This window comes from Cyanistes caeruleus, chromosome 32, assembly GCF_971803275.1.
Source record: "Cyanistes caeruleus chromosome 32, bCyaCae1.hap1.1, whole genome shotgun sequence".
NCBI lineage: Eukaryota > Metazoa > Chordata > Aves > Passeriformes > Paridae > Cyanistes > Cyanistes caeruleus.
The window spans coordinates 2053833-2080489 of NC_141733.1; the positions used below are offsets into that span (position 1 = coordinate 2053833).

A 26657-nucleotide genomic window follows, 5' to 3' on the forward strand; every position below is an offset into this window, starting at 1 on the left:
GTGGGCTATTGGGGTGCTGGGGCCAGGGTAGTGCAGCCCAGGGGCTCAGGGGGGCTGAACCCCCTCAACAGCCCTCCCAGATCTCGGGGTCTGGGGGTCTGACTCCCCCCCCCCTACTCCTCCCCGGGGCTGGGGGGTCCCGGGGGGTTCTTCAGGGTCCGAGGGGTTGCTGTGACCCCACACGGGGGGACCGGTCCCGTGTACCCCGCAGGGTCTGAGCTCCACGGGGTCGAGGGGTGTGCGTGCGGCTCGCGGTGACCGCGCAGGACCAGCTGCTCCGGGGATACCGGAACCGGGCAGCACCGTGGCCCATCAGCAGCACGCGGTGGCCGTGAACGGGGACTAGGACCGGCCTCGGCGGCTGCTACCGGAGACCCCAGGACCGGGCATGGCGGCTGCTACCGGGGATTCCACGACCGGTACAGCAGCTACTCCAGGGACAGCGGCAGCGGACACAGCAGCTCTTCCGGATACACCGGGACCGGTCCCGGCGGATGCTACGGGGAACCCTGGGACCGGGCAGAGATGCTGATAACGGAGACACCGGTCTGGGGCACAGCGGGCAGTCCCGCTCCCGCCGGCTGCTCAGGGAACCCCATCCCGGAGCCCACCCTCCCTTCCTCTAATCCCGTGGCTATCGCAATCCCGGAAGGCTCCCTCCGTCCACCTTCGGGGCCGCCCCGGTGCCGGTCCCGGGAGGGGGTGGAGCCTCGCGCCGCCGGCCCCGCCCCCTCGGTGCCCACGTGCGCTCCCGCCCCGGCGCCGCCGGGGTTAAGCGCGGCGGAGGGATCTCCCCCCCCGCCCCGCCCGGCAGCGTGCGCTGCGGCCGCGCGCGCGCCGTCACACCCCCCGCACTCCCCCCGCGGCCGCAGCGCCCGCCCGCCGCGCACCGTCTCCCTCCGCCCGCAGCCCCCGCCGCCCAAAGTAGTGCGGGAGCGGCGGCGCCCCCCGGTCCGCGGCTCCCCCCTAGGACCCAACGCGGCGGCGGCCCCGGCGGGGCGGGCGGGGCGGGGCGGGGGCGGGCGGCGGGACCTACTTTCCTCTGGAAATGGCCGCGCCGGGGAGCACCGAACGCCCCGCGCCCCGAGGCCCGTCGGCGTAGGGCGGCCGCGGGGGTGAGCACCGGGCGGGGGGCGCGGGGGTGCAAACGGCCCCGCCGGGGGGCCCGCGCGGGCGGGAAGGGCCCCGGCGGCCCCGGAAGGAGCGGCCCCGTGGTCGTGCGGGCTCGGGCCGCGCCGCCTCCGCCGTGCCGCCGCTCCCGGTAAGGCCTGACCGGGGACGAGCCCAAAGCGCGGCTCCCACGCCTTTGTGCCCGGTAACCGTGGGGCCCGGGCAGCTGCGGCGCAGGTACGGCCGGGCCCGTCGCTCGGGGCCCGGTGCCGGTGCCAGCGTAGGCCGCGGTGGGCCGGGGATCGGGGCCTGGCCGGCTCGACCCCCCGGTTGCACCGGGGAGCGGGGGAAGCGTGGCCCGGGCGCACCGGGGAGGGTGTGTGTGGGGGGGTGTCCCCGCGTGGTGGTTCGGCCCAGCCGGGGGCGCGGGCCGGGCCTCCCGCCGGCCCCGGAGCCTTTCCCGGGAGGGCCCGAATACCCCCGGGCCCACCGGGAACCGGCGGGGGGTGCTGCTGGGTGGGACACGGCGCTCGTGCCCCGCCGCCGGGACCCCACCGGGGGCTCCCCCGCCCTCCCCGCGCCGTCTCGGGTTTTTGGGGGGCTGGCGCTGCCCCAGAGCGTCTCCCCCTCCCTGCTGCCCGGGACTGTGCGTCGGGGGACCCCCGTGCCCCGGGACCCCTCCAGATCTCCCCCCTCACCCCGTGCGTGGCTCGTGGGCAGCTTTGGGGTCCCCTCCGCTGCCCCCGTTGTGCCGGAGCCCCCTCGGGTTTTTGGGGTGCGTGTGAGGCAGCGGTGGGAGGGGGTGGCTGCAGATCAGGGCATGGCTCCCCCCGGTTTGTGCGTGGTGTTTTGGGGTGAATCTTCCCCCTGTACCTATCCCGGGACCCCCTGTGCTGTGCAGGATTGCTGCTGGGCCTGAGGAAATAGGGGCACAGCCAGGTGCTGGTGGTGGGGACCCCGTTTTCTGCTGTACCCCAAATTCCCCGCGAAGATCCCACACGTGGGAGGCGCTGGGGGGTCCCAGATTTGTTGTGAGCTCCTGGGAGGGTCCTGAGGAATTCTCAGGGGTCTTGGTGACTCCCTGGGTTGTCAGTGTGGGGTAGAGCCGGGTCACTGATCTGCCTTCCCCAACGCTTTAATCGAGGTCACTTGGGGGTTTGGTTGCCCCAGATAAGTTAGGGTGTCTCTGCCTGGACTTGGGGAGGACCTGGGGGATGGAGGGTGATGGGGGAGGCCAGGGGGGGTCTCCTGGACCCCCAGGGGTCAGGGAGACACCCCCTGCTCCTGGGGGACATTCCCAGCCCCAGAGTCTGCAAATTGCCTTGGGGAGAACGATGGGAAGATGCTGCCCTGTGCCTTGGGTAGAGGGTCACGGGGGGCTGCAGGGGTGCCAGGGGAGGTGTCATCATCCCTGGTGCTGACAGATGTCCCCCCTACAGCTGTGGCCCCCCAGGAACGCCGGAGGCAGGATGGATGAACAGAAGGTGCCCAGCGAGGAGAAGGACGCAGCCGCGCCAGGTGAGCCAGGGCAGGACTTTGGGCAGCTGTCCCTGTTTCCCCTGTGGTGGTGACACCCCCTGTCCCCGCAGCCGATGGGGTCATGGCCTCGGAGGAGATGGGCAGCGCCGAGGGGGACCCCCTGAAACCCCCTGAAGGAGCCTCTGCGGGGCCAGAGCTGGAGAGCGTGGGCATGGAGGAACCTCCCGAGGCTGGCAGGTGAGGGTGGGAGGACTCGGGGGCGGTGTGGAGCTATTGGGGGGTCCTGAATATCCCTGACATTCTCCATCGGCCTCTCCCAGCCCGCTGGGCCGCCGCTGTGCCCTCTGCAACTGTGGGGACTGGAGCCTACACGGGCAGCGGGAGCTGCAGCGCTTTGAGCCGGTGCCCGACTGGCCCGAGCGGCTGGTGGGCCACGAGCCCCCTGATGGGCCCAGCCAGCCTCCCCCAGGGCCCAACCAGCTCCCCCCAGAGCCAGAGCTGGCGGGTGATGGCCTGGCACAGATTGGCTTCTCCGAGGGGGTGACTCCAGCGCAGCTCTTCGAGCCGACAGGTGAGTGTGGGCACAGCTCGGGGGTCCCCATCCTACTGCCTTGGTGTCCCCAGGCTGTCCCTGACGTCCCCTCCCCACAGGGCACTGCTGGGTGCACCACTGGTGTGCGGCCTGGGCGACTGGTGCAGGGCCCGAGGTGGGCAGTGTGGCCAGAGCTGTTTTCTCAGGGATCTCACAGGTGAGCAGATCCCGAGGGGTCCGGGGGGATGGCAGGGGCTTGGTTCTGCTCCCCTGCAGCGGCGCTGACCCCCCGGACTCCTCTGCCCTCAGAAATGTGAACGCTGCGGGCGGGCGGGGGCCACCATCCCGTGCCGGGCGGCCACCGGCTGCTCCCGCCTCTACCACTTCCCCTGCGCCGCCGCCAGCGGCTGCTTCCAGTCCATGAAGACCCTGCGGCTGCTCTGCCCCGAGCACGTGGCTGAGGCCGTGGACATGGGTGCGTGGGGCTGGGGACACCACCCCGGGGTGCTGGGACCCCCCTGGCGGGGTAGAGCAGGTGGAGGTGGCCCTGACCCCCTTCTCTCGCGGCTGACAGAGGACGCGCGGTGCTCGGTGTGCGATGGGCCGGGCGACCTGCGGGACTTGGTGTTCTGCACCAGCTGTGGGCGGCACTTCCACGGGGCCTGCCTGGACATCTCCTTGACGCCTCGCAAGCGCTCAGGCTGGCAGTGCCCTGAGTGCAAAGTGTGCCAAACCTGCAGGTGAGCCCCCAGCCCCGCGGTGGGGAGGGGGGATATGCTCCCAGGGAAGGGTCCCAACCCTCACTTGCCCCTGCACCTCACAGGCAGCCTGGCCAGGACTGTGCCCTGCTGGTGTGCGAGGCGTGTGACAAGGGCTACCACCTCTCCTGCATGGAGCCAGCCACCCAGGGCCCCCCCACCGGCTCCTGGAAGTGCAAGGTATGTCCCGCTCTCACTCAGGGGTGTGGGGTGCCTGTCCCCCACTGCGCCCCCTGACACATCTCTGCTTCCCCCCAGAACTGCTGGGTCTGCTCAGACTGCGGCCGGCACCCCGCCGGGCTCGACTCCACACCGGGGTCCACGGTGTGCGGGGACTGCCAGCGAGGCCGTGCCACGGCCGATGTCCCCACGGCGCCAGAACACTCACCACAGCCTGACCCGCCCGCCCAGATGTGAGTGGGGATGGGGGTGCTGGTTTGGAGAGGGGGTCAGGCCCTTTGTGGCTGGGAGGATGTGTCCCACAGCCCTGGGGATGGGGTGGCCTGAGTGCTGCCCCCTCACCCAGGTTCCCCCATCCCAGGTCAGAGTCCCCCGTCCCCAGTGAGCCGACGGATGCGCCCGTGCCCCCGCCTGAGCTGGAGCCTGTGGGGGGTGATGAGGAGACGCAGCCCCTCGTGGACCCCAAAGAGGCACCCCCAGACCCCAAAGAGGCACCCCCAGACCCCAAGGAGGCTCCCCCAGGCGATGCTGAGTCTCCTCCTGTCGAGCTGGCCTCTGTGGAGGTGCCCCCCAGTGAGGAGGAACCCCCCGAAGAACTGCCCTCTGATGAACTTCCCCTCGATCAGCCGCCCCCCGACACGCAGCCCTCTGACATTCAGCCTCCTGATGTGCAGCCCCCCGAGGAGCCCCCTCCTCTCATGCTGCCCCCCGAGGAGCCTCCCTCTGAGGAGCTGCCCCTCCAGACACCATCCCTTGCTGAGCTGCCCCCTGACAGACCCTCCCCCGAGGAGTTGCCCCCCAGTGAACCACCCCACAGTGAACTGCCCCTTGACATCCCTGCCCTTGCTGAGCTGCCCCCCGAGAAACCAGTGTTTGAAAAGTCACCCCCCCATGATCTGCCCCCCGAAGTAGTGCTCATTGACAAATCACCCCCTGATGAGCTGCCCCCCAATGGGTCGCCCCCCAAACCTCCCCTCGACGAGCTGCCCCTTGATGAAGCACCCCTTGAGGAGCTGCCCCCCGATGAGCTGCCCCTCGAGGAGCTGCCCCCCGAGGAGCTGCCCCCCGATGAGCCACCCCCCGACGAGCTGCTCCCCAAGGAGCCTCCTCCTCCTGAAGTTCTGCTCCCTGACAAGCTGAGCCCTGAAGAGCCCCCCCTTGTTGAGTTGCCCCCTGAAGAGCCGGTCCTCAGCGAGCTGCCCCCCGAGGAGGACCTGAAACCACCAGGTAATTTGGGCGCTTTGCACTGTCCTCTTTCTCCTGCTTTTTGTCTCCAGTGGGTGTGGGGGTTCTGCAGCAGGGGCTTGTCTCAGCACTGGCTTTGTCTGATCCCCATATTCCTGCTCTTTTCCTGTGCTGGTGCCCTGTTTTGGGGTATGTGGGGAGCTTGGAGGGCGAGTCTTGCCTCTCATCCCAGGCTCGGTGGCACGGGGGAGTGGAGGGGACCCTCATACACCCCCTCACCCCATCCCCATCCCCCAGGTCTCCTCCCCGAGGTGACAGTGGCAGAGGAAGCACCAGCCCTGGCTCCAGAGGTGCTCCCTGAGGAGGAGATGGAGCTGGAGCCAGAGCCCTCGCTGCCCCCTGAGATGACACCCCCACCCTCAGCTCCCCCAGGTGGGTCTGGAGAAACACCAGGGTTGGGATTGGGGGGTTGTGGGTGTCTCTGGGGGGGACTGTGATGTCACTCTTCTCCCCTCTCTACCCCCAGCTCTCCGTGCCATCTCACCTGCACGGACCCCAGCACCCTCCCCTGATGCCAAGGAGGACGAGGTGCTCGAGCCCCCCACCCCAGCCTTGCCTGAGCCCCCTGGCAGCCCTGGCACCGCCATGGACACCGACCCCCCTGGCTCCCCGCCGCCACCCCTGGGCTCCCCGGCTGTCACCCTGGCCCCCGCCAAGCCACCCGAGGATGAGGAGATGGAGATGGCCGGTGGTGAGGGGGAGTCCCCAGCCAGCCCCCCTGGAGATGCCCCCCACGGCAGCCCAGCCCCCGAGCTGGGGCCCTTCCCGGGCCTGCCTGAGGAGGAGGAAGAGGAGGAAGAAGAGGCACCGAGGCTGGAGAGGGAGGGTACCAGTGGAAGCTCCCCGCCACTCAGCGAGGAGGATGCCCTGGAAGAAGGCCAAGCTGGGGGGGACCCTGAAGTCAAGGGGTCTCCTTCGGGGTCCCCCCTGCTCCTAGAACAGGAGGAGCTGGGCCCTGAGACCCCCATGGAGGTGTGCACTACCGGCGAGAAGCTGCTGGGGCACGGGGACGAGGGGTGCCCCGAGCCCCCCGCGCTGCGCCCACGGCCCGACATCCTCAACGAGATCTCCAACCTGAGCCAGGGGGACACGAGCAGCAGCTTCCCCGGCTCGGAGCCGCTGCTGGGGTCCCCAGACCCTGAGGGCGGGGGGTCGCTGTCCCCTGAGCTGGGCCCGGCCTCGGCTGACGCCAGCCTGCAGAAGGAGGACACCGGCTCGCTGCCGCTGGGTGCTGAGACTGATGACTCGCTGCTCTTCGAGCCAGCAGCCAAGGGTGATGGGGACAAGAGCCGGCGCCGCAGCTCCCCGGGGCGCTCCCGTGTCAAGCAGGTACAGAGGGACCCCCCCTCACCCCAGTTTTGGGGGGACTTATTATTTTGAGCACCCTGCTGGGGCCACATCCCCTCCCTGGGCTGCCCTTGCAGCAAGCAGGCGAGGGCTGAGCGTGTGCTGGGCTGGGCTGGGGGCAGTGCCCCTCTGCTGCCCTGGCATGGGGGTCCCTCTGGGCCCCCTGGTGCTGTAACTCCCCTCTCCCCTTGGCCACAGGGTCGCAGCAGCAGCTTCCCTGGGCGGAGGCGCCCCCGAGGTGGGTCCCACGGGGGCCGAGGCCGGGGCCGTGCACGCCTGAAGTCGACCACCTCATCTGTTGACACCTTAGCAGTAAGGCTGGGCTGGGGCAGAGGTGGGGTCTGGGGCATCCTTGAGCTGTTAGGCTGAGAGTCTCCCCCATCCCCTTCCCCATCATCCCTCCCTTGGAAAGACTTAAGAGCCCTTAGTGTGGGGTGGATTGGGGTCTCATGGGAGGTGGAACTGCCTGGGCCTTTGCTGTGTCGGGGGCTTCACCACCAAAGCATAGGGCAGGTACAGAGCTTCCCCCTGGGGAAGGTTTCTGCTGCCCCTGTGTGTTCCTGGTGCCCCCCAGACTGCACAGAGAGGGTGTCCTCAGTGCTGAGCCTCCCGCTCTGTCCTCAGCTCGCTGACGTGGAGAGCTCGCCCAGCAAGGAGGAGGACGAGGACGATGATGACACAATGCAGAACACGGTTGTCCTCTTCTCCAACACTGACAAGTTTGTGCTCATGCAGGTAACCAGGGCATGGCAGGATGGACAGATGGACAGGGTGGGACAGATTCTGTCTGTCCTCTGCCAGCCCCTGTCTCCTCACTCACGACCTCTTCCCCCAGGACATGTGCGTGGTGTGCGGCAGCTTCGGGCGTGGGGCCGAGGGGCACCTCCTCGCCTGCTCCCAGTGCTCCCAGTGCTACCACCCCTACTGTGTCAACAGCAAGGTGAGGAGGGGGCCCAGGACGCCTGGCCCCACTCCAGGACTGTGCTGTGCCCCCCAGGGACACACGAGGTCATGCCTGGCATGTTTGTTGTGCACCAGCGTGTCTGTGCCAAGCCCTGGGGTGTCCCCCAAAGCCACACCAAGCCTGGGGACCCCGTGGCCATGCCCAGGGCTCACGGGGCTCCCACATCCCCAGATCACCAAGGTGATGCTGCTGAAGGGCTGGCGCTGCGTGGAGTGCATCGTGTGCGAGGTGTGCGGCAAAGCCTCCGACCCCTCGCGCCTGCTGCTCTGCGACGACTGCGACATCAGCTACCACACCTACTGCCTGGACCCGCCGCTGCAGACCGTGCCCAAGGGCGGCTGGAAGTGCAAGTGGTGCGTGGGGGGACACGAGGGGAGCCCCGGAGGGAGCTCGGTGCTGGCGCTGACCCCTCGGGCCCCCTCTCTGCAGGTGCGTGTGCTGTGTGCAGTGCGGGGCTGCATCCCCTGGCTTCCACTGCGAGTGGCAGAACAACTACACCCACTGTGCGCCCTGCGCCAGCCTCGTCGTCTGCCCCTTCTGCCGCGAGAAGTACGTGGAGGACGACCTGCTCATCCAGTGCCGGCACTGCGATCGGTGAGCACCGTGCCCTGGGCTTGAGGGGCTTCAGTTTGGGGTCACCCAGGGGAGGCTGTGGTGTGTGATAGGTTCTCCCCACCGCTGCCTGCAGGTGGTTGCACGCCGCGTGCGACAGCCTCTTCACTGAGGAGGAGGTGGAGCAGGCTGCGGATGAAGGCTTTGATTGCAGCGCCTGCCAGCCCTATGTGGTCAAACCCGGTGAGCTCACGGGGCAGGGGGAGTTCTGGGGGATCTGGGGGCATTTGAAAGGTGTGAAGACTCACCTGCCCCTCTGCTTTCCTGCCACAGTGCCCGCGCCATCCGCAGAGATGATCAAAGCCAAGGATCCAGGTATGTGCGGGGCTGTGCCAGGGCCGTGGGGTTCCCAGGGCTGTGCTCTCTTTTGGCCACGCACCAAGTTTGTCCCCACTGCTGGTGTTTGTCCCCTCAGAGCCCCAGTATTTCCGCTTCGAGGGCGTGTGGCTGACGGAGACGGGGATGGCCGTGCTGCGCAACCTGACCCTGTCACCCCTGCACAAGCGGCGGCAGCGCAAGGGCCGCCCGGGCACCCTCAACGGGGACGGAGGACTGGAGGGGGGTGACCCCCTGGGCCCTGAGGACAAGAAGGATGGTGACCTGGACACCGAAGAGCTGCTGAAAGCCGAGGGTGGGTGTTCCTGGTGGGAGAGCTGGGGGTGTGGGTGCAGTGTGGGGGTGTCAGGGGACCCCAGTAACGTGCGCTCGCCTTTGCAGTGGGTGTGGAGCACATGGAGTGTGAGATCAAGCTCGAGGCTCCGGCCAGCCCCGACCGTGATGTTGGAGCTGATGGGGACTCAGGGAAGGGGCTGGAGGACCCTGAAGAGTGCAAGAAGAGGAAGCGCAAACCATACCGGCCTGGTGAGTGTCCCACAGGTCCTGAACCCTTCTGGGCTCTTCTGTGACCCCTCAGGCCTCACTGTGATCCCCTCTCCTTCCCTGCCCCTCCAGGCATCGGCGGGTTCATGGTGAGGCAGCGCAAGTCCCACACGCGGCTCAAGAAGGTCTCAGCAGTGCTGCCGGACGTGGGGCGCGAGGGGCTGAGCACCGAGGGACACCCTGAGGATGGTAGGGCCCAGTGCCTCTCCTTTCCCCCCTTTTTCCCCCCTTTTCCCCTTTTCTTTTCCCCTTTTCTTTTCCCCTTTTCTTTTCCCCTTTTCTTTCCCCCTTTTCTTTCCCCCTTTTCTTTCCCCCTTTTCTTTCCCCCTTTTCTTTCCCCCTTTTCTTTCCCCCTTTTCTTTCCCCCTTTTCTTTCCCCCTTTTCTTTCCCCCTTTTCTTTCCCCCTTTTCTTTCCCCCTTTTCTTTCCCCCTTTTCTTTCCCCCTTTTCTTTCCCCCTTTTCTTTCCCCCTTTTCTTTCCCCCTTTTCTTTCCCCTCTTTTCCCCCTCTTCCTTCCTTCTTTCTTTCCTGGAGTCCTTCCTTCCTTCCTCTTGTTTTCCTTCTCAGCACCATTCATTTTCTTCATTTCCCATTCCGGTCTCACCCCCAGGGATGTGGAGGGGCCCTCAGGTTGCACCCCACAGTGCTGTTCTGGCGGTACAGGAACAGCCCCAGACCCTTTTTGGGGGGTGGGTGTTCATTCCTGGGGGGCTGTTGCAGGGGCTCCAGCTGATGTCCCAGCCGAGGCTGGCCTGGATCCAGGCTCAGGAGAGGGGGATGAGAAGAAAAAGCGTCGGGGACGGAAGAAGAGCAAGTTGGAGGACATGTTCCCCCCGTACCTGCAGGTGGGATGGATGGGGAGGGCTGGGGAGGGGGATGGATGTGGGGACCCCCCAATGCTGACAGAACCCTCCCCCTCACCCCGTTCCAGGAGGCGTTTTTTGGGAAAGCACTGATGGATCTGAGCCGGAAGGCGCTGCTGGCAGCAGGCGGGGTGGGGGACGGGGCTGCCCGCCCCTCCTTGGGCCAGGGTGCCCCAAGGCCCAAGGGGGACCTCAACCTCGCTGGGGCACTGCAGGGGAGTACCCCGGACAGGAGGGAGACCCCCACCCATCCCCGAGGTGAGTCTGCAATCCAAACCTGGCTGCTGTCCAGGGTGGGGTTTTTGGGGGTTAGTGGGGGGTTGTGGGTCCCTAATGTGGTTGGAGGTCCCTGGACTTGGCTGGGGGACCCCTGGGCTTGTTGGGGGTTGTCCCTGGGGTTGTTGCGGGTCCCTGTGTTTGTTGGAAGTTTTTGGGGTTCCCAGGGTAGCTGGAGGTGGCTGAGGGGATGTTCAAGGTCCCTGAGGTTGCTGGGGGTTTTGGGGGATATTGAGGATTGCTGGGGGACTCCCATTGTGGGCAGCTGCTGCGGACAGCGAGGCTCGCTGGAGAATGCCGAGGCCTGTGGGGGCTCCCATTGCCATTGAGGGGAGGAGGAGGGCTCTGGGGGGCGGCGGGTTCTGACCCTGCTCACCGAGTCCTGGGGTACCGTGCAGGGGATGACAGCACTGACGGCAGCGCCGCCGCTCCCGATGACGATGGCAAGGACGACGCGAAGGGCGAGGACCTGGGTGAGGCCCGGGGACCCCTATGGGACCCCCAACAGCCGAGTCCTCCACGGGCCATAGGGCGCCCACAACCCAAGGGACGGAACTCTATGGTTGAGGGGTGCGCTCTAGGCAGGGCTGAACTCTATGGTTCCCTGCCCTGTCAGTCCCGTGATACCGGTGACCATAGAGTGGCGCCTAGAGCGCCCCCGCGTGGCGCGGCGTCCCTGGAGGACTGAGGGCCTCCTGTCCCTTGTTGGGTGATGGGGGCTGCCCCGTGGGGGTCCCCAACCCTGAGGGCACTTCCTGATTCTTCCTCACAGGGCCCGACGAGCCGAAGGATTCCCCAGACCGCGGGGACACTGAGAAACCAGCCACCCCGGGCGAGGGAGCGCTAAGCTCCGACCTCGACAAGATCCCCACGGAAGGTGAGACCACCCTGCGCCCCCTCTTCTGCCAAAGCAATGGTGCTCCCAGGACCGTGACCCCGAGGTTTCTCCGCTTCCCATCCATGTGGTGTTTGCACCCAGCTCCTGCTTTTGCCCCTGCAGAGCTGCCCAAGATGGAGAGCAAAGATGTGCAGCAGCTTTTCAAGGATGTGCTGGGTTCAGCGGAGCGTGGGGAGCAGCCCCTCAACTGCGTGGCCGCGGGGATGGAGGCCGGGCAGGACCCCAGCCGAGCACAGCGGCCATTCCTGCAAGGAGACCTCCAGCTCTCGGGGCAGGGTGGGTGGAACTGGCAGAGCCCCCGTCATCCAGGAGGTTCCTGGAGTGTGATGAAGCCCCAGGGAAGCCAAACATAGGGCCGATCTGCTTGGAGAGCAGTGCTGCCTGTGGTATCGAAGAGCCCAGGCTGCTGGGTTTTCCCTGTTGCTCCAGGGGTGAACATGAGAAGCATTTTGGGGGTTGTGCTGTTGGGGGGTGCTGTTGTTTGACCCCCTGGGGCAGGTGCAGGCTTGTGCCCCAGCTTTGCTTTCCCTGCAGCCCTTCTCCTTTCCCTCACAGGGAGCGTTTCCCTGGGCTCGCTCTCCGGATCCGTCTCCTTGGACTCGTACTCGGGGGTCTGCCAGTCGCCATTCCTTGATAACAGGTACTTGGAGGAGCTGGGGGTCCCCTCCTTGGAGGAATTGAACTGCAGGGTGTTGTGGGACCCACTCTTCCCTCAACAACCTAACAATCTGTGACGCTCCTTTCCACTCAGGGAGCGGAGTGGCTTCTTCAGCCCAGACCACTGCGAGCCCGAGAGCCCCTGGGCCAGCAGCTCGGCCGCCACCACCCCCTCGACCCCCACAACACCCACGACAGAGGGCGAGGGCGATGGGCTGTCCTACAACCAGCGCAGTTTGCAGCGCTGGGAGAAGGATGAGGAGCTGGGTGAGCTCTCCACCATCTCCCCTGTCCTCTACGCCAACATGAACTTCCCCAACCTCAAGCAGGATTATCCAGGTAGGGCTCTGGGGGGGCTGCAGCTGCCCCCTTGGGGTGAGGGCTGGGGGTATGGGTGGAGGGTCCCATCTTTGTTGTATGGGACAAGAACATGGCTGTTGACACCCATAATTGCCCAGGGTGGAGTGCCCTGGTCCCTTTTTTGGGGGAGATCCCGGCTGTTCTGGTACTGAGGTGTTCTCTACAGTGAGCAGGGGATCTCAGCTCTTTATCTTCTGGGGACACGACTGTCCCTTCACATGGGGGGGACCCACCAAGGGTATGAGTGGGCTCGTCAGGTCCGGGCTAATGTTGCTTTTCTCCCCTTTATCTGCTCGTACTGGACTCCCAGACTGGTCGAGCCGCTGCAAACAGATCATGAAGCTCTGGAGGAAAGTCCCTGCCACGGACAAAGCCCCATATTTGGTGAGTGCCGGGAGGTCAGTGGGGTGGGGGCCGGGGCGCCGGGGGCTGCAAGTCAGCTGGCTTCGTGTCTTTGTTAGCAAAAGGCCAAAGATAACCGGGCGGCTCATCGCATCAACAAGGTGCAGAAGGTACGTCAGGCGCGGGGAGGTGCCCGGCGGCCCCGGCCCAGCCCTGGGGGGACATGGTGTGCCCATCCCAGCCTGTGCCCAAGCCACGGGGAGAGCAGGAGGGCTCCCACAGCACTCACGGCCTGGCTCTCTCTGCAGCAGGCCGAGAGCCAGATCAACAAGCAGACCAAAGGGGAGGGACTGCGCAAGCCTGAGAGGCCCTCGCTGCACCTGCGGATCCCGGTGCCTCCAGGGGCACAGCCCGTCTACATCAGCAGCCCCCCCGCCACCGGCGAGGGCTTCCTGAAGCCCCCAGCGGGTGCCGGAGGGGGACCGGAGTCTCCCAGCGAGCTCTTCCTCAAGCTCCCGCCCCAGTCCCCTGCCCAAGTGCCTTCGCACGATCCCTACGGCGCGGCCCCTGCCTACGCGCTGGAGCCCCGCTTCCCCTCGCCCCTGGGCCAGAGCCCCACGTCGGGTGCTGCCTTCCAGCCCTTCCCTGGCCAGCCCCAGCCCCTCACAGCCCCCCGTGCACCCCCTGACTTCCATCCCACCCCACCTGGCACCCCCCGGCACCAGCCTGGCACCCCTGACCCCTTCCTGAAGCCCCGGTGCCCCTCCTTGGACAACCTCTCAGTGCCAGGGAGTCCTGGGGCTCGGCCCCCTGAGGCCTTGCTCTCTCCCCTGCCTTTTGGGGAGCAGAAGAAGGGTCTGGAGGTGAAGAAGGAGGATGGGGGAAGCCTGGGGGTCTGCTCGCCCGGCTACGCTTCTGCCATGGGCTACGGGGACTCCCCAGGTGCCCCGCACCTCTCGGCTGCGGAGCTGAAGGCGGCTGACGTCTTCAAAGCCCCCATGACCCCACGGGTCTCTCAGGTAGAGCCGCAGAGCCCAGGGCTGGGGCACCGGCCCCCCGACCCCCATCCCCTGGCCCCCTCGCCCCCTGGTCACCCTGATCTCTACCGTCAGTCACCCTACCTGGACCCCTACTCACAGCCCCCGCTGACACCCCGGCTGCAGCCCTCGGAGGCCTGCTGCGCCCTCCCGCCCCGCTCCCTGCCCTCCGAACCCTTCTCCCGCATCCCCGCCAGCCCCCAGTCCCAATCCAGCTCCCAGTCCCCTCTGACCCCCCGCCCTCTTTCCAACGAAGCCTTCTGCCAGTCCCCCGTCACCCCTCGCTTCCAATCCCCGGATCCCTACTCCCAGCCGCCCTCCCGGCCGCAGTCCCGGGACCCCTTCACCCCCCTGCACAAGCCCCCCCGTCCACAGATGCCGGAGCCGGGGTTCAAGTCGGTGGGGGCGGCCGGTGGAGGTTTCGGGGGCGCCCCGGCAGGTGACCCCCATGCCAAGGCACCGGCTGGGCCACAGCCGCCCTTTGCCCGCTCGCCTGGTGCCAGCGTGTTCCCGGGGAGCCAGCCCCCCATGCGCTTCACCTTCCCCCCGGCCGTGTCGGAGCCGCTCAAGGGCTCCCCATCCCACCAGCCCCATGGGATCAACAGCCATTACGGCTCTGGGAAGCCCCAGAGCTCGGCCTACGCCTCGTCCCCCAGCTTCCACCAGGCCAGCAGCCCGCTGGGCCCTGGCACTGCCGCCCCCGACTCGTACAGCCTCTCGCCCCTGCGGCCCCCATCGGTGCTGCCGCCGCAGCCCTCGGCCCCCCCACAGCAGCAGGACCCTTCTGGAACCTTCCTGCCCCGCACTGCGCTGGGACTGACGGCCGACAAGAGGGAGGAGGTGGCTGCGGGGCTCTCGGCACCCCCAAACCGGGAGCTGGCAGAGCTGCCTGGTGGCCAGGACGGGGCTCTCGGCACCATGAGCCAGTCGGAGCTGGAGAAGCAGCGGCAGGTGAGGTCTCTCCCAGGATCTGGCTGTGTCCATTCAGGTTTGGGAGGGAATGAAAGGGAAAAACTGGGACTGTGGAGGCATCGATGACTGCTCCATACGTGGTTTGTTTTGCTGGTTTTGGTCTTGTTGCCACTCTCGGCTCTAACACTGAATTCTTCTCAGCGTCAGCGGCTCCGGGAGCTGCTTATCCGCCAGCAGATCCAGCGGAACAGCCTTCGGCAGGAAAAGGAGAGCGCGGCTGCCGCCGCCTCCTCCTCACCAGCCGGCTGGGCCCCGGAGGGCGGCGGGCAGAGCTTCGAGCTGAGCCGGGGCATGGCCCCGTACCAGCCGGCACAGGTGGGAGAGCTGGGGCACAGTGTGCATGGGGGGATGTGGGTGATGGAGGGGCACAGTGTGCACACAGGGGGTGGGTGTGATGGACAGGCATGACGTGCATGGGAAGGGATGTGGGTGATGGAGGGGCATGGGGGGATGTGGGTGATGGGGATGTGGGTGATGGAGGGGCACAGTGTGCACACAGGGGGTGGGTGTGATGGACAGGCATGGTGTGCATGGGAAGGGATGTGGGTGATGGAGGGGCATGGGGGGATGTGGGTGATGGGGATGTGGGTGATGGAGGGGCACGGTGTGCACACAGGGGATGTGGGTGATGGAGGGTGTGCATGGGAAGGGATGTGGGTGATGGGGATGTGGGTGATGGAGGGACACAGTGTTCATGGGAAGGGATGTGGGTGATGGAGGGACACGGTGTGCACACAGGGGATGTGGATGATGGAGGGACACGGTGTGCATGGGAGGGGATTTGGGTGATGGGGGGACATGGTGTGCATGGGAAGGGATGCAGCTGATGGGGATGTGGGTAATGGAGGGGATATGGGTGATGGAGGGGGCACGGTGTGCATGGGAAGGGATGTGGGTGATGGAGGGGCACGGTGTGCATGGAGGGGATGTGGGTGATGGAGGGGCACGGTGTGCATGGAGGGATATGGGTGATGGAGGGGCACGGTGTGCACACAGGGGATGTGGGTGATGGGGATGTGGGTGATGGAGGGGCACGGTGTGCACACAGGGGATGTGGGTGATGGGGATGTAGGTGATGAAGGGCACGGTGTGCATGGGGGAATGCAGGTGATGGAGAGGTGACTCTCTCTTTACCTTCCTTCTTCCAGGACAAGGCTCTTCTCGGGACTCTGGCCACGGCAGCCGGCGCTGGGAAGCTGCCGGGCTCCGTCATGGTGCAGGCAGCGTTTGCGCAGGACGAGCGGCTCTCCCGGCCCCCGCCGGCGGCCACGCCAGCCATGCTGGACATCAGCGGGCGGTGGGTGCCCCCTGACAGGGCGGTGGGCTCAGCAGGCACGGGTGGGAGCCAGCAGATACCGCCCTGGGAGCAGGGGTACCCCCAGCTTGTGGGCATTGCTCTGGAGGGAGGGGATGGCTTTGGGTTTTTGGGTGCCCAGCGCAGTCTGAGGGGGATGGGATGTAGTGCACTGTACCAAGCTGGTGCCAACATCACGGTGTCTTCCAGGGCGGCAGTGGGGCCCCCCCAGGCCTTCTACCCCCGTGGGGTCTTTCCATCGCCATCCCCGCAGCAGCAGCAGCACCTCTGGCAGCAGCAGCAGCAACAAGCAGCCGTGGCAGCCCTGCGGCTCCCTGTCACCTCCCGCTTCGCCCCCCCGGCCGCCGGGACCCCCATGGGCAGCCTGGGCACTCGCCTGCCCACCCCTGCCGAGGCCGTGCCCCCCTCACCAGCTGCCCTGGGCGCTCCTTTCATCGAGCTGAGACACAACGTGCAGAAGGGACCTGGGGGGGTCGTGGGGTCTCCCTTTGTCCCCCAGGCACCCCGGCCTCGCTTCTTCCTTCCTGGGGAGGAGGGCACCCCCCAGGCCCTGTGCACTCCCGTCATGCCCATGCAGGCGCTGCCATCCCAGAAGGTTCCGGCACCGCTGCCGCCCGCGTCCCCGCAGGGAGCCGAGATGGGCAACAGCCACCAGCAGCCCCACGCCAAGGCGGCACCGCCGCTGCCGGCCCCCACCCTGGAGCTGCAGCAGCACATCCCCCCACGCCCGCTGTCCTCCGGTGCCACCCTCCGCCCTGAGGCTCCCAAGGATGGCCCCGCTCCGGACCCTGCGCCGGCCCCAGGGAAGAGCCACCTGGGCCTGGAGGGAGGACGGCTGCCCTGCGAGGTGCCCGTGGAGCCTGACTTGGATGACGACTTCGGCTCCCACAAGGACTTGGAAGATGACGATGATTTGGCCAACCTTAGCCTGGATCCAGATGTGGCCAAAGGGGACGATGACTTGGACAACTTGGACAGTTTGGAGACAGCAGACCCCCACCTTGATGACCTGCTGAATGGCGATGAGTTCGACCTGCTGGCTTACACTGATCCCGAGCTGGACACAGGTGACAAGAAGGACATCTTCAACGAGCACCTGCGCCTGGTGGAGTCGGCCAACGAGAAGGCTGAACGTGAGGCCCAGCTCAAGACAGAACCACCGGCGCCTGCCTTGAAGCTCTCTGACCCTGGGGACAGCAAAGATGTGACCCCATCTGCGGAGGATCAGGAGGTGCCCAAGGAAGGACTGGTGTCTGGGATGGGCTTGGGACTCTCCGCCTGCCCCACGGGCACTGTGCTGGCCCCCGACCCGACTTTCAAGGCACAGGGTGTGGAGGTGAAGGCCGGCTCACTGCCCACCGATGTCAAACCCAAGCTGGAGGACGGCTGCCTGAAGACCTCACCCTGCCAGTTCACCGCCGCTGGTCCCGAGCGCCTCCCGGTGCCGGTCAAGTCAGAAGCACTGCAGGGCACAGATAAAATCTCTGCCTCCCTGGGGCTGAGCGTCAAACCTGGCCAGACCCTCCTGAGCTCCAGCACCGGCCCCACTCGCCTCAGCCTGACTCAGTTCTCCAACAGTGGCCACACTGGTGTTCCCGTGCTGGAGAAGGACCCCTACACTGGCCCTGGTCGTGGGCTGGCAACTGCCCAGCTGGGTGGCCAGAGCAACCCTTTGCTGGAGAAGTTTGAGCTGGACAGCGGAGCCTTGGGGCTGGGCAGTGCCCGGCACTCGCCGGCGGATGACTTGGACAAGATGGAGAGCTCGTTGGTGGCCAGCGAGCTGCCGCTGCTCATCGAGGACCTCCTGGAGCATGAAAAGAAGGAGCTGCAGAAGAAGCAACAGATGTCGGCCCACCTGCCCCGTGGCACCCCCCACCTCCCAGCCCCAGGGCACCCCATGCTGCACACAGGGGCATCTGGGCAGCCTCCCGAGGGGCAGCCACCCCGTCTGGGCACCCCACAGACTCCCCTCCAGCTGGGGCTGGTGGCCCGGCCACCGCTGCTGCCACCGCAGCCCCCCCGGCTCAACGCACCCCAGCAGGGCCCAGCTCTGGCCTCCCACATGGGCATGGGCTCTGGGCAGCCCCACGTGCTGTCATCCCCCCACGGGGTGCAGGTGGCCCTGGGGCAGCCGCAGCAGACCCAGCAGCAGGTGCTGGTGCAGAAGCCGATGGCCGGGGTGCAGCCCCCCTCCCTGGGCCTGAAGCCCCCCCAGCTCGTCATGCAGCAGCAGTTGGCCAACAGCTTCTTCCCGGACACAGGTAGGGGCTGCGGGTGATTGTTCTGGGAGCACAGAGCCCTTTTGGGTGGGGGGCAGAGGGCTGAACGTGCTGTGGTCTCTGTCCCAGCAGACCTGGACAAGTTTGCGGCCGAGGACATCATGGACCCCATTGCCAAGGCCAAGATGGTGGCGCTGAAGGGCATCAAGAAGGTGATGGCGCAGGGCAGCATCGGGGTGGCCCCAGGCATGAACAGGTAACAGACAGGGGGATCTGGGTGGCACAGGGTTGGTTTGGCAGGCAGCTTTGGCTCTGGCTCACACCCCATCTCTGTGTGTGTCCCCCAAAGGCAACAGGTTTCCCTGCTGGCCCAGCGGCTCTCGGGGGGCCCGGCTGTCTCTGAGATGCAGAACCACTTACTTGCAGGGAGCGGGCAGGTGAGTGGGGTATCCAGAGGGCCTTCAGGTGTCTCTTGGGGCTGCCAGGCCAGAACTGGTGGGTTTGTGGCTCTCTGAGAGGGTGGGGGCTGTGGGGAGAGGACAGAAATCCACAGCACATGTCCTGACCGCTCCCCTTTCTGCCAGGAACGGAGCACAGACCCGACCCAGGCTCGCCCCAACCCACCCACCTTTGCACAGGGTGTCATCAGTGAGTAGTGACACGGCAGGGCCGGGGTGGTGCGGGACAGGGGTCACCCTGCCCCTGGGGTCTCTGTTTACCTGGGGTCCCCACTGATCTGAGCCCACTCCCCATCCCACAGACGAGGCCGACCAGCGGCAGTACGAGGAGTGGCTGTTCCACACGCAGCAGCTGCTGCAGATGCAGCTGAAGGTGCTGGAGGAGCAGATTGGGGCGCACCGCAAGTCCCGCAAGGCGCTGTGTGCCAAGCAGCGCACGGCCAAGAAAGCCGGGCGGGAGTTCCCCGAGGCTGACGCCGAGAAGCTGAAGCTGGTGACGGAGCAGCAGAGCAAGATCCAGAAGCAGCTGGACCAGGTAGGACCCTGCATGTGGGTGCAAAGGGGATGTCCCCAGTGCTAATGTGTCACCGTTCCCAGTGCCAGCCTCACTATTCCCAGCTAACACTGTCCATCCCCAGTGCAAACGTGCTGTCCTCAGAGTAACGGTGCCATTTCTGGCTCTGCTGCCCTCTGTCCCCAGCACTAATGCTGTGGCAGTCCTGCTGTTAATTCCCTGCTGTTCCTGTTGCTAACACTGCCATTCCCAGCACTGATGTCCCACTATTCCTGGTGCTGATGCTGTGCCGTTCCCAGCACTAATGCCCTGCTGTCTGCAGCACTGATGCTCCACTGCCCCCAGCATTTATCCTGTTCCTAGTGCTGATGCCTTGCTGTCCCTGCAGGAAAGCTGTGCCATTTCCAGTGGTGGTGATGTGCCATTTCTAGCACTGTTGTGCCAGTCCTGATGCTAATGCTCCCCTGGTCACTAAAGCTGTGCCAATCTCAGTGCTGATTCCACCATCCCCAGTGCTAAGGCTGTGTTGTCCCCCTGTCCCTAATGGACATTCCTGGAACTAAAACCCTGCCATTCCTGGCACTGACACCCCTCTGTCCCCATCAGGTGCGGAAGCAGCAGAAGGAACACACCAACCTCATGGCTGAGTATCGCAACAAGCAGCAGCAGCACCAGCACCAAGCCTCGGCCGTGATGGCCCTGAGCCCCTCGCAGAGCCCCCGCCTCATGTCCAAGCTCCCGGGACAGCTCCTCTCGGCGCACGGCGTGCAGCAGCCCGGGGGAGCCCTGGTGGGAGCGCAGGGCCTCGGGCAGCAGCCGGGGCAGCCCGGGGGGCTGCGCCTGCCCCAGAGCGGCGTGTCCATGGCTGTGCAGCAGGGCCTGTCCTTCATGGGGCAGCAGCCCGTGGGGAACGCCCCAGGACCTGGCTCCTCCGGCACCTTCTTCAGCGGGAACCCTGCTCTGCGTGGGCTGGCCGCAGACAGCCGCCTGATGCAGGAGCGGCAGCTCCAGAGGATGCAGCTGGCACAGAAACTGCAGCAGCAGAACATGCTGGGACAGGTGTCACTGCAGCAGCAGCCGGGTGTGATGGGACAGGCGGCAATGCAACAGCCAGGTGTGATGGGACAGGTGTCGCTGCAGCAGCCAGGTGTGATGGGACAAGCCGCCATGCAGCAGCAGGGCGTGATGGGACAAACATCAATGCAGCAGCCGGGTGTGATGGGACAGGCAGCCATGCAGCAATCAGGTGTGATGGGACAAGCATCCATGCAGCAATCAGGTGTGATGGGACAGACGTCACTGCAGCAATCAGGTGTCATGGCACAAGTATCAATGCAGCAGCAGGGCGTGATGGGTCAAACCTCCATGCAGCAGCCAGGTGTGATGGCACAGGCATCGCTGCAGCAGCCAGGTGTGATGGCACAGGCATCCATGCAGCAGCCAGGCGTGATGGGACAGACGCCGATGCAGCAGCAGGGTGTGATGGGTCAGGCGTCCATGCAACAGCCAGGTGTGATGGGACAGAACTCAATGCAGCCACAGAGCATCATGGCCCAGACGTCCATGCAGCAGCCAGGTGTGATGGGACAAGCTTCAATGCAACAGGCAGGTGTGCTGGCCCAGACATCACTGCAGCAGCCAGGCATGATGGGCCAGGCATCCATGCAGCAGCCAGGTGTGCTGGGCCAGGCCCCAGTGCAGCCAACAGCTGTGCCAGGGCAGCCTGGCTTGCTGGGGCAGCAGCAGCAGCAGCCCACAGCCCCACAGCCCGGCACAGGGGCTCAGCCCATGGTGCCGAAGCAGACGGGGCTGCTGGGCAGCCAGCAGAGCCTCCTGGTGCAACAGCTCTCGCCCCAGCAGCAGCCGGGTGTGCTGGGCCACGCACCAGGGCTGCAGCACCAGCCTGTGCTGGGCCACCCCCCACCCCAGCGCCAGGTCGTCCTGGCCCCCCACCAGCAGCGGGTGCTGGGCTCGCCCCAGCTGACGCCGCAGACTCCGGGGATGCTGAGCCACCGGCTCGTGCTATCCCAGCAGCTGGGGCAGTCTCGGGCGCTGTTGGCCCCGCAGCAGCAGCAGCAGCAGCAGCAGCAGAACTCAGCGGCTGCCCAGCCAGGTCTCCTGGGGCTGGGCCAGGGACAGCCCTCGATCCAGCACTTTCCGCAGCACGGGGCGGGGGGCCAGGCCCCCTCTGTGCTGCACCTGAGTCAGGGAATGCAGCCGGCCCCGGCGGTCCTGGCTGCCAAGGACCAGCCCGCAGGGATGGACGGCAGCGCCCTGCACGCTGAGGGCAGCAGCGAGAGCGGGGGGCAGCTGCACGGGGAGCAGCAGGGAGCCCTCAACCCCCCGGGGCTGGGGGGCCCGGAGCCCCCGGCCTCCAAGCACCAGGCTGAGCTGGGGCAGGGCCAGCAGCTCCTCTTAACCTCCCCACAGCCAGGTGTCCTGCGGGCAGCCCCCGGGCAGCCGGGTGCCCTGCTCGCCCCACCGCTGCAGAGCCCTGGGGCTGTTCACCCGGAGCTGTCCCAGCAGCACGGGGAAACGGCCGGGGTGGTGGAGCAACCGCTGGGCTGTGGGACAGGCCCAGCTCAGGCCATGGTGCCGGCACCGCGGCCCCCAGAGCAGCCAGGTAAGGGGGTGGCAGGGGCCCTGCCAGGGCAGCCACAGCCCCCGCGGCTCCAGAGCCCCGTTCAGCACAAAGTAGGGCCGGCACCGGGCACGGCCGCTCTCCCCCCGGCTCTCCTGGGGCAGGTGCCGGGGCCGGTGATGGGCCAGATCCGGGCGCAGCTCCAGGGTGTCCTGGCCAAGAACCCACAGCTGCGGCATCTGACGCCGCAGCAGCAGCAGCAGCTCCAGGCCCTCCTGGTGCAGCGGCACCAGCAGAGCCTGCTGCAGCAGAACCAGGCGCTACGGACCCCTAGCCCATTCCCCGGGCAGGCCCCGGACTACAGCTTGCCTGCTGCCCGCCAGCCCCCTCGTCCCATGGGGTCTCTTTTCCAGCCCCGGCCCGGTGCCCCAGCAGAGGCGCAGAGCAGCTCTGCCACCGAGCTGGGGCGGGCGCTGCCAGGGCAGCCCCCCCAGCAGCCCCTGGCTGAGCTGGTTCAGGCAGCTCTGGCTGCCCGTGGCCCCCAGCCCGGACTCATTCGCCTCCCCACGCCACCAGCCCCCTCGCCCCTGGGCTGTGCCCCCCAGCACCTGGCCAGCCCTGAGCAGAACCCCCAAGAGCCAAAGAAGACGTCACCGGGAATCCCAGCCTTGGCCCCCAGCCCGGCGGCACCCACAGAGCCAGGGCTGACTTCTACGCCGAGCGGTGCCCTCCCTGAGCCAGCACACGGCCCCTGGGACCCCGAGGCGCCTGGGGTGGACCCAGCTGACCCTGGTGAGACCCACATCAACGGGGCTGCGCCAGAGGGGGCCCCTGCGGCAGGCGAAGCTCCCCAGGTTTTGGTGAAGCAGGAGCCGAAGGAAGAGGCAGCGGCAGCGGCACAGTGTGAGGTGGATGGAGATGAGACAGCAAAACTGGACGCCAATGGGGACCCTGGGGACAGCCAGGCCAACAGCCTGCTGGCCCCGGGTGGGCGCTCCGAGGCCGGGCACCTGCTGCTGCAGAAGCTACTGCGGGCCAAGAACGTGCAGCTGTCAGCGCAGAGCCCAGGAGAGCTCAACGGGCACTTGGAGAACCGGAGCACTGGGACAGAGCCACGGCCGCAGTCACTGCTGCTGGGCCGGGAGGTGAGCAGGATGGGCTGGGCTGGGGCTGTGATGGGTGAGGGGCTGTGCTGGCACAACTCACGCCCCCTTTTCCCTCCCCAGGACCCCTCCATTGCCAGGAAGCCGGCACCCACCAAGCCTAAGCGGGTGCAGAAAGGCAACGAGCGCATCCCAGCGTCCCGCAAGAAGCTGCGGAAGGACGAGGGGCTGCGTCCTGGTGAGGCCCTCATGAAGCAGCTGAAGCAGGTATGGCCGTGGGCTGGGGTGTGGCAGAGGGCTTCCTTTTCCCCTGTCCCCTCCTCACCACTGTGTCCCCAGGAGCTGTCGCTGCTGCCGCTGACGGAGCCGACCATCATGGCCAACTTCAGCCTGTTCGCGCCCTTCGGCAGCAGCCCCATCAACGGGAAGAGCCAGCTGCGGGGCGCCTTCGGCAGCGCTGTGCTCGACAGCGTCCCTGACTACTACTCCCAGCTGCTCACCAAGGTGAGAGGGGCGTTGTTCCCTGCTGTCCCCCTTATCCGGGGGTCCTGGACCATCCTGCTGTTCTCACCCCACCGTCTTCCCCCAGAACAACCTCAGCAACCCACCCACGCCACCCTCCTCGCTGCCCCCCACACCCCCTCCCTCCGTGCAGCAGAAGATGGTGAATGGTGTCACGGCCCCTGAGGAGCTGGGGGAGCAGCCCAAGGACGCCGACCCAGCCCGCGAGCCCCACGGCCAGAAAGGTGAGCCTGGCTGGCACAGGGGTGGCACAGAATCCCTGCTGCCACCTGTCACTCCCCCCCATGACACCCATCGCTTCTCTGGAGATGCACCAGCTGTGGAGGTGAAGAGCCTGGACCTGCTGGCAGCACTGCCCACCCCTCCTCACAACCAGACCGAGGATGTCAGGTGAGACCCCCTTTGTGGTGACCCTCAGAAGTGATGTCAGCCTCTCCATGGGTGACACTGGACCCTGTGGTCCCTGACACCTCCACCCCCACAGGATGGAGAGTGACGATGAGAGCGACTCCCCCGACAGCATCGTCCCTGCTTCATCCCCCGAGAGCGTCCTGGGCGAGGAGCTGCTCCGCTTCCCACTTCTCAGCGAGGCCAAGCCAGAGCTGGAGGAGCGTGTGCTGTCCCCCATCATCCCCATCATCCCCCGGGCCAGTATCCCAGGTGGGATGGGCTGGGGGGTGTGGGGGGTCATGTGGACTGGGCAGGAGGGAGTCTGGGATGTGCAGCAAAGGGAGGGGGTGTGGAGCACATGCATCAGGTAGGAAGGGATATGAATGGGGCAGGATGGGGTTCCTGGTCTAGGAGGGCTGTAAGGGAGCCAGGGGAAGGTGTGGGATGTGAAGGAAAGGGATTTACAGGGTGGTGGATTCCCTGCAGAGATCTGGGGCTGTTGGTGGGGCTGGGTTTGCACAGCTCTGAGCCTGACCCCTTGCTCCCCACACCAGTGTTCCCTGACACAAAACCCTATGAGGTCGCAGAGCCCTTTGGGGCCCCACCAGGGAAGGTGGGGTCAGCAGGCCCTGGAGCCCCGTGGGAGAAGGGCAAGAGCAGCGAGGTCTCCGTCATGCTGACGGTGTCTGCAGCAGCTGCCAAGGTGAGCGAGGGGATGGGGGGATTTGGGACCCTTGGGGTCCCGGCAGTGACCCAACACAGTGGCACCTGTGGCGCTCTGGACCCATCCTGCCTTCCTCTCACCTAGAACCTCAACGGGGTGATGGTGGCCATGGCCGAGCTGCTGAGCATGAAGATCCCCAGCTCCTACGAGGTGCTGTTCCCCGACGGCCCTGTGCGAGCAGCTGTGGTCGAGGCTAAGAAGGTGGAGAATGATATGGCCGGTGAGTGTTCACCTCGTCCCCATGGCCCCCGGTGCCCCCGGGCTGGGACCCCCGTGACGGGCTGTCCCTCCCTCTCCCAGGAATGCTCGGAGGGAAGGAGAAGGCGCTGGCTGGGAAGGTGCCGGACAGCAGCTCTGAGTGGCTGAAGCAGTTCGATGCGGTGCTGCCCGGGTACAGCCTCAAGGGCGAGCTGGACCTCCTGACGCTGCTCAGACAGGTCAGTGGCATGCAGGGATCCCTGCAGGGATGGGACACTGGGAGGGGGGTACTGGGGTACCCATGGGGCTGTGGCTGTGTGGGGCTGCAGGAACAGAGGTGTGTGGTGGTCCCTGTCGGTCACCCCATGATTGCAGGGAGTTTCCTGGGGAGCTGGGTCTCCCCTGGGTCTCCCAGGAAGGAGTCCAGGAGGACCTTGCAGGGTTGGGAACATGTGGGACGCCTGTAGGGCCAAGGACCCCTCCCTGCGATGCACAGGGGGGTCGGGGGTCTCCGTCCCTGTAATGTTCTGATCTGTGCCCCCCTCCCCACACCACAGGAGAGCCCTGCTCCTGAGAAGACCCTTCACCACTGCTACGTCAACAACGTCTCCAACCTGGACGTGCGGCAGCTCTCTGTCCTGCCCCAGGAGCCCTCGCCCCCGCTGTCCCCCTCCGTCCCCTCCCCATCCAGCCCCGCTGAGCCCACCAGGGTCCCCGACCCCGAGGCGTCCCACGAGGCAGCCCCAGCCCCAATGTCACCGCTGCCGCCAGCCCCCTCGCCAGCCCCCCAGGAGGAAGGGGCCGCAGCCGCCCACTCCCCGCCCCGTTTCAAGCCGCGCTCGCGGCCTCCGGAGGACGGGGACGAGGCGAGGCCGCGGCTGAAGAAGTGGAAGGGGGTGCGCTGGAAACGGCTGCGCTTCCTCGTCACCATCCAGAAAGGGGGGGCCAAGCGTGATGGCGACAAGGAGATCGCAGAGTTCATCGACAAGCTGGGCACCACGCTGCGCCCCGAGAAGGTGCCGCAGGACCTGCGCAAATGCTGCTTCTGTCACGAGGAGGGCGACGGGGCCACGGACGGGCCAGCCCGCCTGCTCAACCTTGACCTCGACCTCTGGGTCCACCTGAACTGCGCCCTGTGGTCCACGGAGGTGTATGAGACTCAGGGAGGGGCCCTGATCAACGTGGAGGTGGCCCTGCACCGCGGGCTCCTCACCAAGTGCTCCCTGTGCCAGAAAACCGGTGCCACCAACAGCTGCAACCGCATCCGCTGCCCCAGCGTGTACCACTTCGCCTGCGCCATCCGCGCCAAGTGCATGTTCTTCAAGGACAAAACCATGCTGTGTCCCCTGCACAAGCTGAAGGGGCCCTGCGAGCAGGAGCTCAGCAGCTTCACCGTGTTCCGCCGCGTCTACATCGAGCGGGACGAGGTGAAGCAGATCGCCAGCATCATCCAGCGCGGGGAGCGGCTCCACATGTTCCGCGTGGGCGGTTTGGTCTTCCACGCCATCGGGCAGCTGCTGCCACACCAGATGGCCGATTTCCACAGCGTCACGGCCCTCTACCCCGTGGGCTACGAGGCCACGCGCATCTACTGGAGTCTGCGGACCAACAACCGCCGCTGCTGCTACCGCTGCACCATCTGCGAGAACAACGGGCGCCCAGAGTTCGTCGTGCAGGTCATCGAGCAGGGCCTGGAGGATCTTGTCTTCTCCGACTCCTCGCCACAAGGTAAGGAGTTGGGAGATGCCAGCGTCCAAGCTTTGTCCCAGTGGCTGAGGCACACCAGAGAGTGGGGTGGAGGAAGGTGACTTGAGGTCCCCATATTCAACCTGTGGCACTCAGTGCTCTGCTCTGGTGATGAGGTGGTGATTGATCACTTGGACTCAATGATCTTGGAGGTTTTTTCCAGCCTAATTAATTCTGTGGTTCTCCCTTCCCTTGGCAGCTGTCTGGAACCGGATCATCGAGCCAGTGGCGATGATGAGGAAGGAAGCCGACATGCTGCGACTCTTCCCTGAGTACCTGAAGGGCGAGGAGCTCTTCGGCCTCACGGTGCACGCGGTGCTGCGCATCGCGGAGTCGGTGGGTCCCGGGACGGGCGTGGAGGTTTCTCCTCCATACT

General features: G+C 66.4%; 1 protein-coding gene across 5 annotated transcripts in view; it reads left to right on the top strand.

Annotated features, from left to right (window-relative positions):
- Positions 1–1004: 1004 nt before the first annotated feature.
- The window catches only part of KMT2D (lysine methyltransferase 2D), a 29448-nt gene continuing 3795 nt past the window's right edge, over positions 1005–26657 (top strand). Inside the window, exons 1-50 of one of the 5 annotated variants that reach the window (XM_086870179.1) lie at positions 1005–1115; positions 2550–2628; positions 2700–2826; positions 2910–3160; positions 3241–3338; positions 3431–3596; positions 3696–3861; positions 3945–4059; positions 4138–4292; positions 4421–5286; positions 5542–5676; positions 5771–6633; positions 6850–6963; positions 7276–7386; positions 7487–7591; positions 7787–7968; positions 8045–8209; positions 8304–8410; positions 8501–8542; positions 8643–8858; positions 8945–9088; positions 9179–9295; positions 9827–9951; positions 10038–10227; positions 10644–10718; positions 11018–11122; positions 11246–11419; positions 11699–11783; positions 11895–12139; positions 12471–12544; positions 12622–12672; positions 12811–14490; positions 14653–14826; positions 15660–15808; positions 16016–18087; positions 18178–18301; positions 18395–18482; positions 18630–18693; positions 18806–19038; positions 19624–22743; positions 22825–22968; positions 23041–23205; positions 23291–23447; positions 23532–23613; positions 23708–23883; positions 24168–24316; positions 24422–24557; positions 24638–24774; positions 25093–26263; positions 26481–26617. In XM_086870179.1, the coding sequence (XP_086726305.1) occupies positions 2580–2628; positions 2700–2826; positions 2910–3160; positions 3241–3338; positions 3431–3596; positions 3696–3861; positions 3945–4059; positions 4138–4292; positions 4421–5286; positions 5542–5676; positions 5771–6633; positions 6850–6963; positions 7276–7386; positions 7487–7591; positions 7787–7968; positions 8045–8209; positions 8304–8410; positions 8501–8542; positions 8643–8858; positions 8945–9088; positions 9179–9295; positions 9827–9951; positions 10038–10227; positions 10644–10718; positions 11018–11122; positions 11246–11419; positions 11699–11783; positions 11895–12139; positions 12471–12544; positions 12622–12672; positions 12811–14490; positions 14653–14826; positions 15660–15808; positions 16016–18087; positions 18178–18301; positions 18395–18482; positions 18630–18693; positions 18806–19038; positions 19624–22743; positions 22825–22968; positions 23041–23205; positions 23291–23447; positions 23532–23613; positions 23708–23883; positions 24168–24316; positions 24422–24557; positions 24638–24774; positions 25093–26263; positions 26481–26617 (15576 nt within the window). In that variant the 5' untranslated portion in view covers positions 1005–1115; positions 2550–2579. Of the gene's footprint in view, positions 1116–1173; positions 1262–2549; positions 2629–2699; positions 2827–2909; positions 3161–3240; positions 3339–3430; positions 3597–3695; positions 3862–3944; positions 4060–4137; positions 4293–4420; positions 5287–5541; positions 5677–5770; positions 6634–6849; positions 6964–7275; positions 7387–7486; positions 7592–7786; positions 7969–8044; positions 8210–8303; positions 8411–8500; positions 8543–8642; positions 8859–8944; positions 9089–9178; positions 9296–9826; positions 9952–10037; positions 10228–10643; positions 10719–11017; positions 11123–11245; positions 11420–11698; positions 11784–11894; positions 12140–12470; positions 12545–12621; positions 12673–12810; positions 14491–14652; positions 14827–15659; positions 15809–16015; positions 18088–18177; positions 18302–18394; positions 18483–18629; positions 18694–18805; positions 19039–19623; positions 22744–22824; positions 22969–23040; positions 23206–23290; positions 23614–23707; positions 23884–24167; positions 24317–24421; positions 24558–24637; positions 24775–25092; positions 26264–26480; positions 26618–26657 lie in introns of those variants that run through there. The other 4 variants (XM_086870180.1, XM_086870181.1, XM_086870177.1 and 1 more) reach the window with 4 other exon arrangements.